The sequence below is a fragment of the Diachasmimorpha longicaudata genome, chromosome 17 (genome assembly GCF_034640455.1).
Source record: "Diachasmimorpha longicaudata isolate KC_UGA_2023 chromosome 17, iyDiaLong2, whole genome shotgun sequence".
NCBI classification, from domain to species: Eukaryota; Metazoa; Arthropoda; class Insecta; order Hymenoptera; family Braconidae; genus Diachasmimorpha; species Diachasmimorpha longicaudata.
Genome location: NC_087241.1, coordinates 2752436 through 2768219, shown reverse-complemented (window position 1 = coordinate 2768219; position 15784 = coordinate 2752436). Strand labels below are relative to the sequence as shown.

General features: G+C 37.8%; 1 protein-coding gene across 8 annotated transcripts in view; it reads left to right on the top strand.

Moving 5' to 3' along the window:
* LOC135170521 (uncharacterized) overlaps nucleotides 1-14677 on the top strand; it is a 55032-nt gene extending 40355 nt beyond the window's left edge. For 4 of the 8 annotated variants that reach the window (XM_064136433.1, XM_064136432.1, XM_064136430.1 and 1 more), the window contains 4 exons: nucleotides 2261-2505; nucleotides 7163-7312; nucleotides 9147-9284; nucleotides 10457-14677. In XM_064136433.1, the coding sequence (XP_063992503.1) occupies nucleotides 2317-2505; nucleotides 7163-7312; nucleotides 9147-9284; nucleotides 10457-10753 (774 nt within the window). In that variant the 5' untranslated portion in view covers nucleotides 2261-2316 and the 3' untranslated portion in view covers nucleotides 10754-14677. Of the gene's footprint in view, nucleotides 1-1838; nucleotides 2105-2260; nucleotides 2506-7162; nucleotides 7313-9146; nucleotides 9285-10456 lie in introns of all 8 variants that reach the window. The other 4 variants (XM_064136438.1, XM_064136437.1, XM_064136435.1 and 1 more) reach the window with 4 other exon arrangements.
* Nucleotides 14678-15784: the final 1107 nt, after the last annotated feature.

The following is a 15784-nucleotide window of genomic DNA, read 5'->3' as shown; positions in this document are numbered from 1 at the left end:
AGTTGATATTTTTCATTGAAAAATTCTACCAGCAATTTTTGCAACTGAATAAAATTAATTCTCATTCCAACATATCAATGGGTAAATAACCGAGTGATGAAATTTGATCTTCAGCGATTGTGGCCCTTCGGCCACATCGTGTTGTCAACCAATTCAAATTGTTGCTGATTGACAATTTTTTTTTATTTCGCAACTCCATCTAAACTCGTTTAACCCCTTGTTACCCCGATACTGCTGCATATGCACGACCTTGGCTTCTCATTTTATTCATCAATGGAACGAGGTGGAAGGGACAGGAGGGGTAGGAGCCACCTGTTGAGTCGATTCCACAAGTGGTTTAAAGCACGTACACTTCGACGGTTTTGTCCACCCCATTTCAATAAAATTGAAATTTAAATTTAGGGGCTGTTTCATTCATAAATTCTGTTGATGTTATTGTGAATGAATTTTCGGTTGTTAATGGAGTAATAAAAATGCAATTTCGGGATTAATTAATGAGATAATTCAGGAGTGGACTAAAGTAAATGTAAAATAATTTTTTTAAATCAAAAATCAATATATTCAAGGATTTAAATAAATTAATAAATTAAATTCAATTTAATTTTGAACATCAAATTTTGCAGACGTTCATTCAATCTCGATGTTTAATCACTGGGAAACGTAAAAAAAAATTAAAAATATTAGAAACTTTACTGTTGACAATTACGAGCATTTTCCGTAAATAATTCATAATTAATCGATTACATTTACTCATAATTGAATGAATTAAGCAAAATCAAGTACTGAATTCCCATTTTAACTAATTTTATCAATTAAAATATGTCATAAAAATATTTTCAACGTCAACAACAATATTTTACCCATAAAACGGCCCTCGAGTAGTTCCAAGTTATGCAAAGTCAACCCTTAAAATAATCCTCCATGTATTCTTGAGCATCAAAAACTCGAAGAACCCGAAGAACGTGAGATTTTCAAAAAACCCTTTGATGTCAACGTTGACATGAAACCTCCAATCAAAGTGTGATACCCATAATAAATCCCGGTGAACGCGCGTTAAAATTTTTCCACCACGACCTACCGCAATGTCACCCCATCGTGTTATTCCTACACACTTGACACACGCGGAAATTAACCATCTTCACGATCTCGAATAAGAAGTTGAGGGAGGGTTGGTAAAGGAGAACGCACACGTCTTGGTAAAGACTATCGAGTAATGGGGTATAATTGTGGGGAGTAATGCGAGGACAGTCCCGCCATTATCGCATTTTTCTTCAGCTTCTTCATGGGCTTCAATGTCCAAGATGATGCCCCCCTCGGCTGGGTTAGCGCGTTATCCTTTTTTTTTTTATAACAATGCCAACAGTCGGTTTCTCAAGAATTTCACTGGAACGTCGCAATGTTGGCTTGTGCTTAACTCTCCGGTTTATCCGTTTATTTGTCCCCCGTGATTAAGTGACAGGAGTCCAACTTCCTTCACATGCTGACTATCGGTGCTAGAAACAAACTATGAGACATTTGACTTTTATTGCCGCTGGACGGTACCGACTTGTCCAGAAGTATAATCAGCCCTTCGACTATTTTACACTCTGCCTTAGGCAGCCGTCTAGTCGATGGTCTCGAGTATCTGTGCCCTACGCGCAAATTCGTCCCTTGATACCGTCCCTGTCGACATGTATATCTGTGCATGCGGACCCCAAAACCTCCCATCTGACTTCATCGAGTCCGCTGCATCTTGTGCACAGGGGGTCAGTCCCTTTGCCTATTCTCGATAAGTACAGAGCCAGGGGCCAGTGTCCAGTGATAAGCCCTACTACAGCATGAAGCTTATCCCTGTTTAGGCCCAGCAATGCTTCTGCCACTATGAGACATTGTTTTCACGTCTTCAGGAAATATTAATGACCAGCTGGCTGCGAAGAGGGAGAACCAACCGATTTGTCCAGGTGAATAGATCTGGTCATTAGGAGGTAGTTAATAACGTCCGATAAATGAAGTTTCCGCTTCGACGGCTCGAACTTCCCGTGGGAGTCTCACTAACACTAACAGACGATTCTATTTATAGAAGAACTGTATCACTGATCATTGCGAACGTTGAGACAAGACTGGAGTGAGTGTCAAACTTGTGTTGATTCTGTTCAGCTGATTTGGCGGACGAAATCCTTGTTCAGGATTCTATAATCCGCAAAATCGTTGATCTGTCTTATGGGACATTTGGGGCGCTTGCAGTGATCCTCGAACTAATTGATTGATCTCGTTGTTACAGGGTTAGGTTGCCTAATATTGACGCTGATTGTAGTGTCAGTACAGGCTGCACCAACAATGACACTCGAGAAGAGACGACTGAATTCACCGGAAAAGTGGATAAATCCTTGTGGCGAAGGGCTAACAACGGAGGAGAGTGACGGTGAGCCGGAGTATGGTCCCCTCACTGACGCCGAATTGCTGAACATGGTGGCAGTTCAAGCGAGAACTGCTCTTAATCAGGCTGAAGGCTTCCGGGACAATTACGTGAGTAATAATCTCATCTAGACTGTCATTACTTTCTTACTTATCTTAATTCATTCATTTTTCCACTAATGATTTCCAAACTGAGACCGTCTTCCCTCGACATGATCGGCTGTACTTTTGGTTGTTATCTGTACTGTCTTCATCAACTCGCATTGATCTGATGAACATCAAACGTCCCAAATAACGACGTTTTGGTCGCGTTCGTTCCAAACGCTCACCACCACATAATTTCCATTCAACAGATCATCAAACTGATCCTTCACGTAATACATTCCACGGGGAAGATCACAACAGACAAGCGTGAACATGTAACACGCGCTATTCATTCTTTTACGAGCTACGACAAGCGCTATCGTCCAGTTTCTAATTTATTCCCCACGCGTTTTGTTTTGATTACACCAGTACCTCCCCCCAGCCCCCTGCTTACTCATTTCGGTCAGAGCCATGGGAATTTCCCAGATGACTGCTCATTCAAAACGGAGCTCGATGGAACCTGGAACCCCACCAGGATATCCTTCTATCCAGAAGTCTCCGATTACTCCGAGTTCCTCGGAAGGAACAGCGCATCATTCCGGTATTCGTCTCATTTCCATGAACGACAAGTGCTCCATTAGATCATCCAGGGAGGGATCCGTTTCAGCTAATTGCGACTGTAGCATCAGCCGATGAAGCTGGCGGACAGTCAGCTGGGTATTTCTGACAGCTTCTGGTTAACTTCTTGGGAATCCGTTATCTCACCACCAGCAGGTGTTCCGATGCCAAACTACTCGCGGCGTCCCACTGTCTGGTGTCTCCCTGATGTCAGCTCAGCGATTCTCCTCATCAGCATCCCCTGAATTGATAAATAGACCGAATCAGGGATTTCTGCGGACGGAACGGCGCCGTTCGATGGGAAGGAAAGTGTCAGTTTCACATGTTCTAATGGGATTGGAGTTATTTTGATCGGTTTTTTTTTTCGGATTCTTTTTGGTGGCTTGACGGAACCATCGGCAAGTCATCAAGATTTCAATAAATCAGAATCGGAAGCTGCCCCCTCCCTCTCCCGTTCACCGCTCAACTTTTCCTTTGGCCACACCGTTCACATGGTTACTCTGACTGCATACTAAAGTGCAGACCGGATATACAGTACGTCGGCAACTCGTACATCAGCCCTGGAGATTCCATGCCGCCGTAGTAGCTTCTCCTCGGGATATCGCAAAGACGTGTTTGTCACTCCCCCCTGCGCTCCCTTTTAGTCTGGGTATCTGGAAAACAACAGTGATGGGAATCACAAATGTTTGGAGTCAGGATAAAGTTATTTGTACACCTTTTTTATTTCGGCTAATTGGTTACGCTTTGCATACGTAATCCAGATTTTTTTTTTTGTGGTTTATTAATAATAGTAACCGGTTTACATGGGAATTTTTTCCCAAGGCTAACTAGCGCTAGGAATTTTTTTATGGACAGTGACAGTTTTAGATGAGAGATATTCGGTGAAAAATAGTGGATCGCGACTGAATTTCTGAATAGCAGTCGGTGTGGACTGAGTTGTTGATTTTTTTAATTTAGGGTATGGTAGGACTTGACTTGAAGTTTCAGTTGTAAATTTAAATTTGATTTAGGAACAAATTGGTTTGTTAATGGGTCATTTAATTTGGAGTTTTCGGATGATTGAGAGTCATAGACAACTCACCTTTTATTGAATACTGAATTTTGGTTATTTTTCAGTTACAAAATTCAACGTTTTTTTTTGTTTAAAATTTTTTAACGAATAAATTTAAATGTCTCATCACATTTATCAGTCAAATGGCGTCAAAAATAGAAGAAAAATTACGCAATCTCGAGATTTAATTCAGTATTTTTTTGCACAAAATTATTATTTATTGAAAGATTCGTTGTTTATGAACAAATAATTGTAATTTTTAGAACTTCTGCTCTTGTGCACAGAGTTAGTCCTTATTAGGAACTGCGATCTGTGAAAATTTGAGATTTTTCTGATTTTTGTCACTCAATTTATTGCAAAGGGGGAGGGGGGCCTCATATTTTTGCGTTTTAGACAATTCTACAGTTTCCAATGAAAGTTATGGAATGAGAAAAATGACGGATTACAGTGGGTCTAGTCGGAAGCAAAAATAAGTCGAATAATTGACCCCACCATCGATTCTCTGAGCAAAATATCTAGAGTTTATAACATTCGAGTGGATAATCGATTGACGTTCATTCATGCCAGTTTTACATTCGAATGCGGCACAATTACATGAGTGCATCAGATTACTACCAGTTATATGATAGGTGGAAGGAAAGAACTATCACCGTGGTATTGGGCGTGTTGCAAGTCGTGAAGGCATTGTATTATCATAATAACTCCACTGGTCGAGATAAGAGCACACGGGGGACGTGAAATGATCCCCGTGAGCCAGCTGACGCGGTTGGAATCTCGGCTCAATTAATTGTTTGGGATAATATCAAGTGTAACGAGGGATAATTCGTTTTTGGGGCGCGTGGCAAACGGGGGGATGTGGGGGAGGAGAATGTGGAGTGGTTTGGGGGTTGTGGGCACGATTGGGGAGGACAATACCGAATTTCGGAAAGGTAAAATATTTCGGTAAAATATTTTACCTTTTTTTAAGGTAAAATATTTAGTGTTGAAGGGGGCGGTTATTGGGCCAACAAATTAGGTTATTAAATTGGAAAGTAAATTTTTTGGGCCTTAGCATTTGATGATTATTTTGAAAGGCGATTAATCACGAGTAATTGTATTGATTGGGGTTAAAAATTGAAATTATTAAAGCGAAAATTCAATTTATGACTATGAAAGTTGATTATTATTCAAGAAATGTTTTGGACTCGTTAGATTTATCTGAAAAATCGATTATTATTCATGATTTTTAGTCCATTTATCTAATAATTATGAGAATTGGAATATGGAATTTATCCGGACACTAAAGTTCAGTAAAAATTACTTGAAAATTTTTGTAATTTGGCAGCGAAATGTCGTTCGGTGGAAAATCACCAGATGAATTTGAATAATAAATAATATGAGAGGAAAATTATGTTCTATTCCTCCCTCCTATAGATTTTCTCTAAATTTATGTGAAAATTCAAGGTCGTTTGGTATTTTTTATCCGCACAACACTTCACTCTAGATTCGCAAACTTTTCTGGCAATTTTCATCAGACTTTACTCTTCCTGCAGATCATCATCCCTAAAAAATCAAATTATTTTTCTAAGAATAACGATTGTTCATGTGACAACAAACCCAGCACACAATTAAATAGGCGCCTGTCACACGTGAGACTCACTAATAATAAGTTTAGTCACCGATTAGCCTTTGGGATGCAGAGCGATTTGCATTTCCACGTAGTCCCATTTTCCTCAAGTTAATTCGGCCCCACTCTGTCCTCCCACAGCTGACTGACCCCGAAGCACATTCAGTAAATCAACGGCTGAATTACACCCGGGGGAACCTGCGATTCTAATCGAAACACAAATTCTCCTTTCAACTCTAAAACATTCTCACCTCAAGTGATTTCCCATAAATTCAAAAATAATAATAATTTTCTTCGTAAATTTTAATTCACAATTATTTGTAAAACAATTGTATTATAGAAGAACAACTTTTAGACATGGGTTATTTGAAATAATAATTCTGGAAATAGTTTAAACTATTTCTCTACTTTATTATTTAACTCAAATAATTGGGCTTCGAAGGTACATCCGCTCTGTACCGATCCCTCAGAGGAACTAACTACATTTACAAAGGGAAACAACACCCTGGACTTTTTAGTCATATGTTCTCAAAAAGTTTTATTCATTCCACTTTGTCTACATACTTAAAATCAAACCTAAACATCATATCTCACACTTCTCAAAATTCCAGTCCATAAAAATGTTTTTTTCAATTTAATAATCTAAAAACGATTTAACTATTAACTTTAATTATTTATTATCGTACGCAGAAGGTATATTTTTCTCGTATGATGTCTCCAGATCAACTGACTCTCAGTGACCAAAGATTTCACACTCTAGACCCATTTGACAAAAGTTCCTTGTTCATTCATTCCTTTCTGTTTCTTCTCTCGTTCTATTTATTAAAATCGTTCCAAATATTCCGGTACTGTTCAAATAAAAACTATAACATACTGAGATGGACCGAAAACAACTACATACAGGCCATTCATTTTTGTCCACACATATCAAACACTCTCAACACACTCAGAAAACAACGAGATTGATTTTTGCTTTCTATTTATTTATTCCATGAAAAATCCAACAACTTTATCTCATCTCAATAAATTTTCTATTTTCGAAACTGCATTTACCCTAAACCTCCTCCGAAATGAGTCTCTCCAGACGAGCTAATTAATTCCCTCCAGCCTCGCGCGATAATCACATTTTATTTCCATTACGCAATAGCAACCGAAATGTCCGGTATCCCCTCGCGGTGGCCGTGGTCCTCTGACCCAAACTGCTCCTCTCCTCCCAGGATTTTTCTTTGTCTCAAAAAAAAAAATATATTGAAGATCGAGTTCTGCCGAGGGAAGACGATACTTTAGTCCACGACCTCTTATTTCATGTGCTTCTACCTCGCATGGATGACCTCATCCAAGAGAATGGATCGATCGGTCGTTTTTACTCATTTTTTTTATTCTCTTTCTTTTCGGTTTCCCCTGGACAGATCAAACAGACGTTCAACACCGACTTTGTCGTTCTGCATTCGGAGTGGAAGGACAACCACTATGATTGGCTGCCTGGGCCCGATAAGATACCGAAACAGCTCGGCGAATCACTATCACCAGATTACCTGAGCCAATTGAGATCAGAAATGGTATGTATTGATAAACAATTTACGTCCTGCGTTGAATAGTGAATCACTGAGTGAATTAATTGACCGATTTCGGTAGTAAAGGGCCACACAAAAGGTCACGAATGACCCAATAGTTATGGTGTCGTTCCAAATTGTCATCAAACGACAAAACGTTTCATTTCGGGACTCATTCAGTTATTAAATAAATACTATGAACGGAGAAAAGGGCGATAGTAGAGAGAACTAGGAGAATTTTCACTCCTAGTAGACTGATAGAATAGTTTAGTTGAACCCGACTTGGCGTCTTAACTATTATCTCGATTGGTTAATAGTTAACGAATTTTGGTAACAGTTAAGAAATCGCATTTGACGGAACTGAACTGTTCCTCCAGTTCTAGAAGTGTATGAATGACTGTGATATAGTTAACATTATCATGATATAGTAATAATTACTATGGGGTATAGTAATGGTTACTATAGGGTATAGTAAGGCTCTCGTTAGTAATGGAGACGAAAGATATGAGGAAAGATACCATTTGACATAGTAACGTCTACTATGGTATATAGTAAAGGACTTCATAGTTGACTGGTAAAATTGGCTTTAAGGGCATAGGAAAAATTACTATACAACATAGTAATAGAGTGTTTATGGTATAGTAACTAATTAACTATGCGTTGAATTGCGAACTATTGTAGAACGACTGCCTTTTATAACTATGGCCAACGTCATCATATGTTCAATAGTTGCCACTATATCGAGTATAGTGGAGGGCCCGACGTGTGGATAGTTGCATTTACCATATTCACAATAGTAAAGCGCTCCATAATAATTTGTCGTGGTGGATATAGTAAATAGTAAGCTTTACTATAATCACAAGGTATTAATTACTGTGAGGCAACATAGTTGCTACTACTTTATAGGATTAAAATTATCATGAAGGTCAAGCGGGACTTGTGTACTATATTATAGTAATGTCTAACATTCGCTTTTCTCCGCATAGTTAGTAGAGTTAGATAATACTATTGATTGCGTTATGTAGATCGTCTTTTAAAAAATTGTGCATTAATTTAAATGGCTTAAAAATTCTGGAAAATTTCTTGAAATTGCAAATTTTTTTTAAGACAAATTGTGATTTTTTTGGTGAATTCTCGCATGTAATACCACAAGAGCTCCGAAATTATCGGATATTTCCCGATAGGTTCGTTGCAAACAAATGAACGTGTCAAGTTTTCCAGTTTAAAAATCACGAGCGCGAAGCGCGAGTGATTTTTCTGGAAAACTTGACGAGCTTATTTGTTTGCAGGGAACCTTGAGGGAAATATCAGATAATTTCGAAGTTCGAGTGGTATTCGGGGGATTATTTTTTGCATCCAAATCTTGGCCGATAGAATTGCACCATGAGACATAATTTTCAACGAATTGCCATTTAATCTGTCAGATACAATTGAGGGTTACTTCAACATTTGTTTTTTTTTATATATATCAACATGCAAAATTTCCAGTGTAATTTTCAAGAATATCCGCTGAAATACCGTGTTGACTATACAAAATAACGTCGAATGGTGCAATCCTATTGGCCAAGATTTGGATGGGAAAAATAATCGTTGGAATTCTTAAAGTTTTTCGCGGTTCGAATGAAGTTGAACTATAGTAAGAACTATGAGGCTGATGGTAAAGTGTTGTCATAATATTTTTTGCGGAGTCAAAGCTGCGATCTGGATTTTTGCAAAAATTTCGATATCTTTTTTAGATGCGCAGAGTTTGACCAAAAATCTGCGCATCTAAGTTAACTATTGAAGGATTGACGTAGGACATGAGACCATTTAAAAATTTTTTACTTTTTTTGCTCCTCAGCTTGACGATATTCTCCTCGATATCTACGAGTACATGCAGACATATGCAGTTGGCCTAGAACAAGTTGTCTGGGACCAAGAGGATCATCGACTGGAGTTCGTCCAGAAATTCAAGGACACTGAGTCAAGCCTCCAAACGGTAAGTTTCAACCAGAATTTTCTTAAAATCCTGAAATATTCGCTTCACTGAACAATCGATAAATACAAATAAAATAAAGCAAGGGACCGAAAAAAAAAACTAATGACTTGAGAAAAAAAAAATAACAATAAAGAATTGGTGTCAGCTTTCACAATGGCAGAGCGCTGGCCTAGCAGGACGAAATGCCGACGGGAAGCAATTTCGACGATTTAACGATAGCATTAAAAAATCCATAAAATCACGAGAGAATTTTCATTCATCATGTAATTTTGGTTGATCTCGAAGTTAATGAATCAAAATTGTTTTTTTTAATGTGCACCGATCTTATTGGGTACCTCAACCCCAAGTAATTGACTGAATCATAGAGTAACTTTCGTAACATTGAGGGGACCAATGTGGACCTAAATTCTGCAGAAAAACTATTGGAAACTATTTCACATTATTAAAGTATTTCTTGACTTCGAGTTCATCGATAAGACTATGATTGAATCTGTCCGACTCATCGCCTGATTTTGTCTGGAGAAGAATTGAATAGTACAATAAACTCGGTTCGAGTATCTTCGGGAACGAACGAAGTCGCCATTTTGATTTAGTATTTTCCGGATGGGAAATGTCCTGACAATAAGTAGAATCGATCCCCGTTGAATCACGACATTAATCCTCTTAGTGATTAATTAATTATGTTGTAATTAAATTTAAATAATTGATGTGTAAACATCTTATCGGTCAGCTGGATCCCGCAGTAATTAGTCGCAAAAGGTTAAAATCCTCCTAATTCGTCGAGATAAATTCGCAAATACAAAGAACTGATTGTCGGGTGTATTAATCACCTGGCGCGATACTGGCGAACCCGGGTTCAATTCCCGACTGCGTCGAAGCGAAATTTTTTTCTCTCTAATTCTAATTCTCTTCAAATTATTTGATGTCCAAAATTTTTTCCGTTGAAATTGCGATTGAATTCCTGGGGAACCGGCAGCTCAGTCGGTAACAGAACCCGGCGCGATACCGGGAGACTCCGGTTCAATTCCCGGGCGCATTAACGGAAAAACGTTTTTCTCGCTAGTGATAATTGTCTTCGAATTTTTTTCCAAGTCACGATGAGATATTTACACATAAATTTGATAAAATTACTGAAAAAATCAGCTAGAATTTATTTGTATTTCATTCGACAGTCGATGAAGCGGAAAAATGTAACACAGGCTTATGGAGATGGTGGGATTTATGCTGATGTCGTTTGGCCATCGCTGTTGCAGGTGCTCTGTGAGCTGCAGGCTGCCCTGATTGAGCGCGGTGTTACACCAAGAAATAACGTCAGTCGTAAAGCAATGTCCAATGATTATCGTGGTGCAATGTCATCACAAGCAACATTCAGAAATTTACGTGACTGGTTGATATTTCGTGACTACATGAATGCATTGGAATACGTTATTGAGGTGTTTGGACATATGAGTAATGCTGTTAAATCCTGAGGACGGCATGGTGGAGGCCGGCGAAGGGGGACCAGACGACGACTCGCTTACTTAAGAAAATTGTCACTAAAAAGTGTTAAACGTCTGGAGGCTCTACTATCTTAATGAGTAAATTAATTATGTTGATAGCTTTTCACTGATTTTTCACGACGGACGATTGGTATTGGGTGGGTAGGATTGTGGACCATTGGATTTCGTCATTATATTCGAAACAATATGGCGGTATCCTTCATTTCTGGTGCACAACAAAATGGCGCCTGGGGGATTTTGAGGTTAGGTAGGACAAAGGAGATGGAAATATTCATTTTTTGGTGAAAAATTTACGCTTGAGTTATTTGATGGGAAAAATAATGATTTAGGACACCTTAATTTCGATTTTAAGATATGTGTGCGGTTAAATACAGGTCTTAAACGCGGTGTCTTAACGCCTGATTTTTTTTACCAATGAGATTTTTATTAAGACATCTTTAGAGACTATTTTTCAGGGGATTTTGCGGGGCTTATAGCATGATCTAATTTAAGACATGACCTGATTTAAGTTATCGCCGCTTTAAGACAAGTCATCTCCACTTTTAAGACATTGACTCAATATCATAAGTGTCTTAAAGGCATTGTCACAAAGCTTGATACATTTTTTCACGTCACGTCGAGAATTAGGACATTTTAAGACAGTGTTTTCTAGTGAAGGGAAAGTCGTGTTTCGGTGAGAAAATTTGTTATGAGGATATAAATTTTTCTGATACCCGAAAAATATCGGTTAGAGATCGGCTTAAGTTAAGACACGATTGATTTAAGACATCTGGCCCTTCACTTTTGGAACATTTGGCCAACGAAACGAGTGTCTTATACGCGTTGCCTCGCACCTGGACGCGTATTTTTCGTATTCTCATGTCTTAATTAAGACGTTTGATGAAAGTCATCATTTCCACTCGCTTTTAATGCCTCAAAATTCTCTGTTGGGGGCCCAAGATGGCCCTGGATATGAAGAAATCTCGCGTATTTCATCTCCACCTTATATAGTCATGAAAATTCTTTGTCTCTAACCTGTCCATCCGAAGGCCAATACCATCGAGTGCGTCAAACGTGCAATCAGTCTTCTTCGAAGTGCAAATGTAACTGTACATATTATATGTATAACACGATAGAATCCGTATGATTTAGTAGGGAAAGAAGAGAATATTTAGTGAGTCGTTAGAATTTTCGTCCGCCGTTCCCTCCTCCCCACGATTTTCCGCTTATCCTCAATTATTTTCTCTAGTTAATTAGCAAATGCATTTGAAAAATCGTCGCATTACATTTTAACCCAAAAAATATCACGTCTTAACATCCAGTACACTTATCAATGCCTACCATTTCGTCGTGCGAAGGGAAATTTTAAACAAAATGATGGAGTTTGGACGAAATGGGATAATTGAAAAATGTATATCATCTGAGATTTCGAAAATTTTAAATTGAAAACAGTCGTGTGAGATAAATTTCAATAATTTCGACAAATTCAAGCACAATTTTAGCTCCGTGTGGTGAACCTATTTATCATAATTAACAATTTTTTTAGTCCTGAAGTGCAAGAATTTAACATTTTAATAACACATTTGACTGATTTTTTCATTTAATTTATTTTGAAAATCTCATGTTTTAAGCAGGTTACAAAATTTTGTATTAATTTACAGTTAAATAATAATAATGCGGTTTTGTATATTATTTATTGAAACTGAGGGAGAGAATGAAATGATGATTTTAGAAGGAACAAAGCGAGAGAGAAAGAGAGAGTGAAAGAAGGGCATTAACAAGGCGTATTTGACCGGGTATGCGAGTGCCTGGCTATGGAGTTGAGTTTATTCGCGCGGTAAGAAAAAAACTGTTAAAAAAAAATTGCCAGCCAACCTACACACACTCTCACATAGATATATACAAAACACGTATACAGTATTTTGCGCTTTCTTTACTTTAGAGACAGAATATGTGAAATTAACGCGTGCAAAATATTAAGCCCTCGTAATTCTCAAGGAATCTCTCGTATACACAACTTAATTATAATTAATATTTATTAATTAACGGTAGTATTGTACTTGTATTTATTCAGATTATTTATTTTATTTTTGTAAAGGCTTTACACTCCGTATTCCCAATCCGATTTCTTCAATTTGTTGAAGATTGAATTTTCACAAGGAAAATTGGGATTAATAGGCTGAAAGTGCCAGTGGCTTAAGCTTTAAGACATTATGTCGTTTGCATCTGGACTCTTAGAAGAGGTTCTTCAGATATATTCGAGTTTGAGACCTTGTTCCAGGTCTTACGTCTTAAATTAAGACCCGTTACGACATCGATTTTTGCAGTTTTGGGTTTTAAGACACTCAGAAGCATTTCCAATCATAAGACATGCAACTTCTGGAACGTATTCTCGTGATTTAAGACGGTATCGAGACTTTTCACTTCGTTGTTTAATTTAAGACTCTAATTTTTTCAGTGAACCCTCCCCTCACGAATTCGTATCTGTAAATTCAATTTGTCAGGAAATGGGGGATTAATTCACTGGAAGTATTAGCGCCTTGGATTGAAACGGTCTTAATCCATTTAAACACGAAGATTAAAAGTCGTATTGATATTTCAAAAAGAAAAGTTGTCTCGCCAGTCATAAATTGTCTTAAACCGTGAGACTATAAATCTCGCGGTTTAATTATTTGGGGTGAAATCTACAACTGTTTCTTAATTTCACGCGATTATTCCTCTCCATGCGTCTTAAATTGAGAGCTTTCAACGGCTTAAATTAAAAGGTTCGTAAAGGTTTGAATTTTAAGGCATTCACTGGCATTTCGAGTCAACTTTTAATTGGAGAACATTTAAAGATCTGATCGCGGTTCAAGCCACGGTTAAGACAGCCTCTGTCCATAATGTCTTAATTTAAGACACTAGCACTTTCGACTAAATACCCACCCCCTCATTAATTCCCTTAGTCGCGCTGCTGCTGTCATCCATCATAAATTATTTATAAAATTCACGCATTCATTTCATCCTAGACAAACGACATTATCAACTTAACTTCATCATAGCAAACTACATTAACAAATGTTTATCAATAAACTATTATTCTCATCATATCCCCACGAGCTTATGTTCATTCGATAATTCTCAAAGCACCGGTTCGCCCATCAACTCATTAAACACGAAAAATTGATCTGAGATGTAAATTTCAAATGCACCTCAAATTCAATTATCTCGTGTCTGTGATAAGCATCGCAAACGTATTATATTCCATTGTCAATTAATATCGTTAATATTTAATTTATTGTAACACCAGTATTCAATATCCGATCAATCGATCCTTAACTCGTATTGATTATTTTTTAATTTTATAATTTATGAAGTAATTTTATCACCGCAATAAGCAGCAGCGTTGACATGCCTGATTACAATTAATTATCAAATAACTCGAGATTGCAATTACAACGAATAAAATGGTGTTTCAAAAATTACAAGACCGCAGTGATGTCTGTCAGCATATGTCAGTTTATGTATCATCTTTCTTCATTAAAAAATACAGGAGAAAATTATACATTTGAAAACAACATTGTCACTGGTTTTAAATACAATAATCAACGATTAGTCAGTTCGAACCCCAACAGAGTCACCCTCACACTACCCCACGCAAAATAAAATGTGACTGAATAAACAAATTATGTGAAGCAAATGAAGGACAAAAAAATTTTTCATTTTAATTGTCAATCGCTTAAATCGTATATATTGTATATAAAGAGATTCCGATATATAAACTTACGGAAAGAAACTATAAAAAAATGAAACTATCAAATTACTATTATATACTATTATATATGTGCATATGTAATATGTATAAGGGCCCCTCCTCTCTGAATGCCCACTCTGTTGTATCATATTAAACCAAAGACCGTTCAACATCAACAAAAAGTGTTAAATATTTTATTTATAACCTGAAAATTCCTTGTCCCATAACAATCGATAATTGTGATTCGAATATAAAGTACTTTATCACCTGAATGTCAGGTATTTTTTGGTGCCAACCCGAAAGACTTCATTTTCCCATGATCCGACGCTTATGATATGTTGAACCCGAGTGTGTTTGAGAGGAAACGAGTTAGTACATGATCACCGTGGCCGACGGCCTCTGTTCCGTGCCGCCATGTTTACCAACGCTGTTAGCTCGTTGTCATCGCCCTGGCCGTGCAATACATTTCCCATTCGTTCTTGTTTGACATATCCCTGTGGCATTCTCCTCTGAGCATCTACATGGGGTCCTCGTCCCTCCTTTCGTCCAGGTGGCGGCCCCTTTCCATCATCGAGGTGTCAATGTTTTAACAGGCCATTAACATGGGTTAAGACGGATTTTTTTGGAGGTACGAGCTTGGCGCCATTTTTTAATTATCGGGACCGATGGATTGGTGAAATATGGGGGAAGTCCAGAAACTGGCGGAAGGGGAGATCGCTCGACGTTGACGTTATTGCGACGGGTGGGGGCAGTGGATTGAATTGGAGTCGCTCGTTGTGGATGCGCCTTAAGGAAGTGACGCAATTAATGCGTCGACTGTGTCGCAGTGATGATAATTATTGGAAATGGGTTATTTAACATAATAAAAGAGTCCTATTTATTCCCCTTTGTCTACAGACTTAAAATCAAACGTAAACATTATGCCTCACACTTCTCAGAATTCTAGTTTATAAAAATGTTTTTCATTTTAAAGCATAAACACTCAGAAGAGTACAAAATAGATTTATGATTTCTATTTATTTCATGAAAAATTGAACAATAATTTACGATTCAAGGATATTTCGATAATTTTAGAAACGATGGACATTGTTTAGGTTCTGCGATGTTTTCTTTGTGGATTCGCCTTGAGGAAATATCGCTATCGGCACGTTGAATAGTTAATGCGATACTTGCGATTTTTATTAAGTGTGGACCAACAATTTTTGGGCGATTTCGGTGGTTGAAGTCGTTACGTAAGGGTTACGCTTCGTTGTGGGTTCGCCTTGAGGAAGTGTCGTAACTAAGACAGC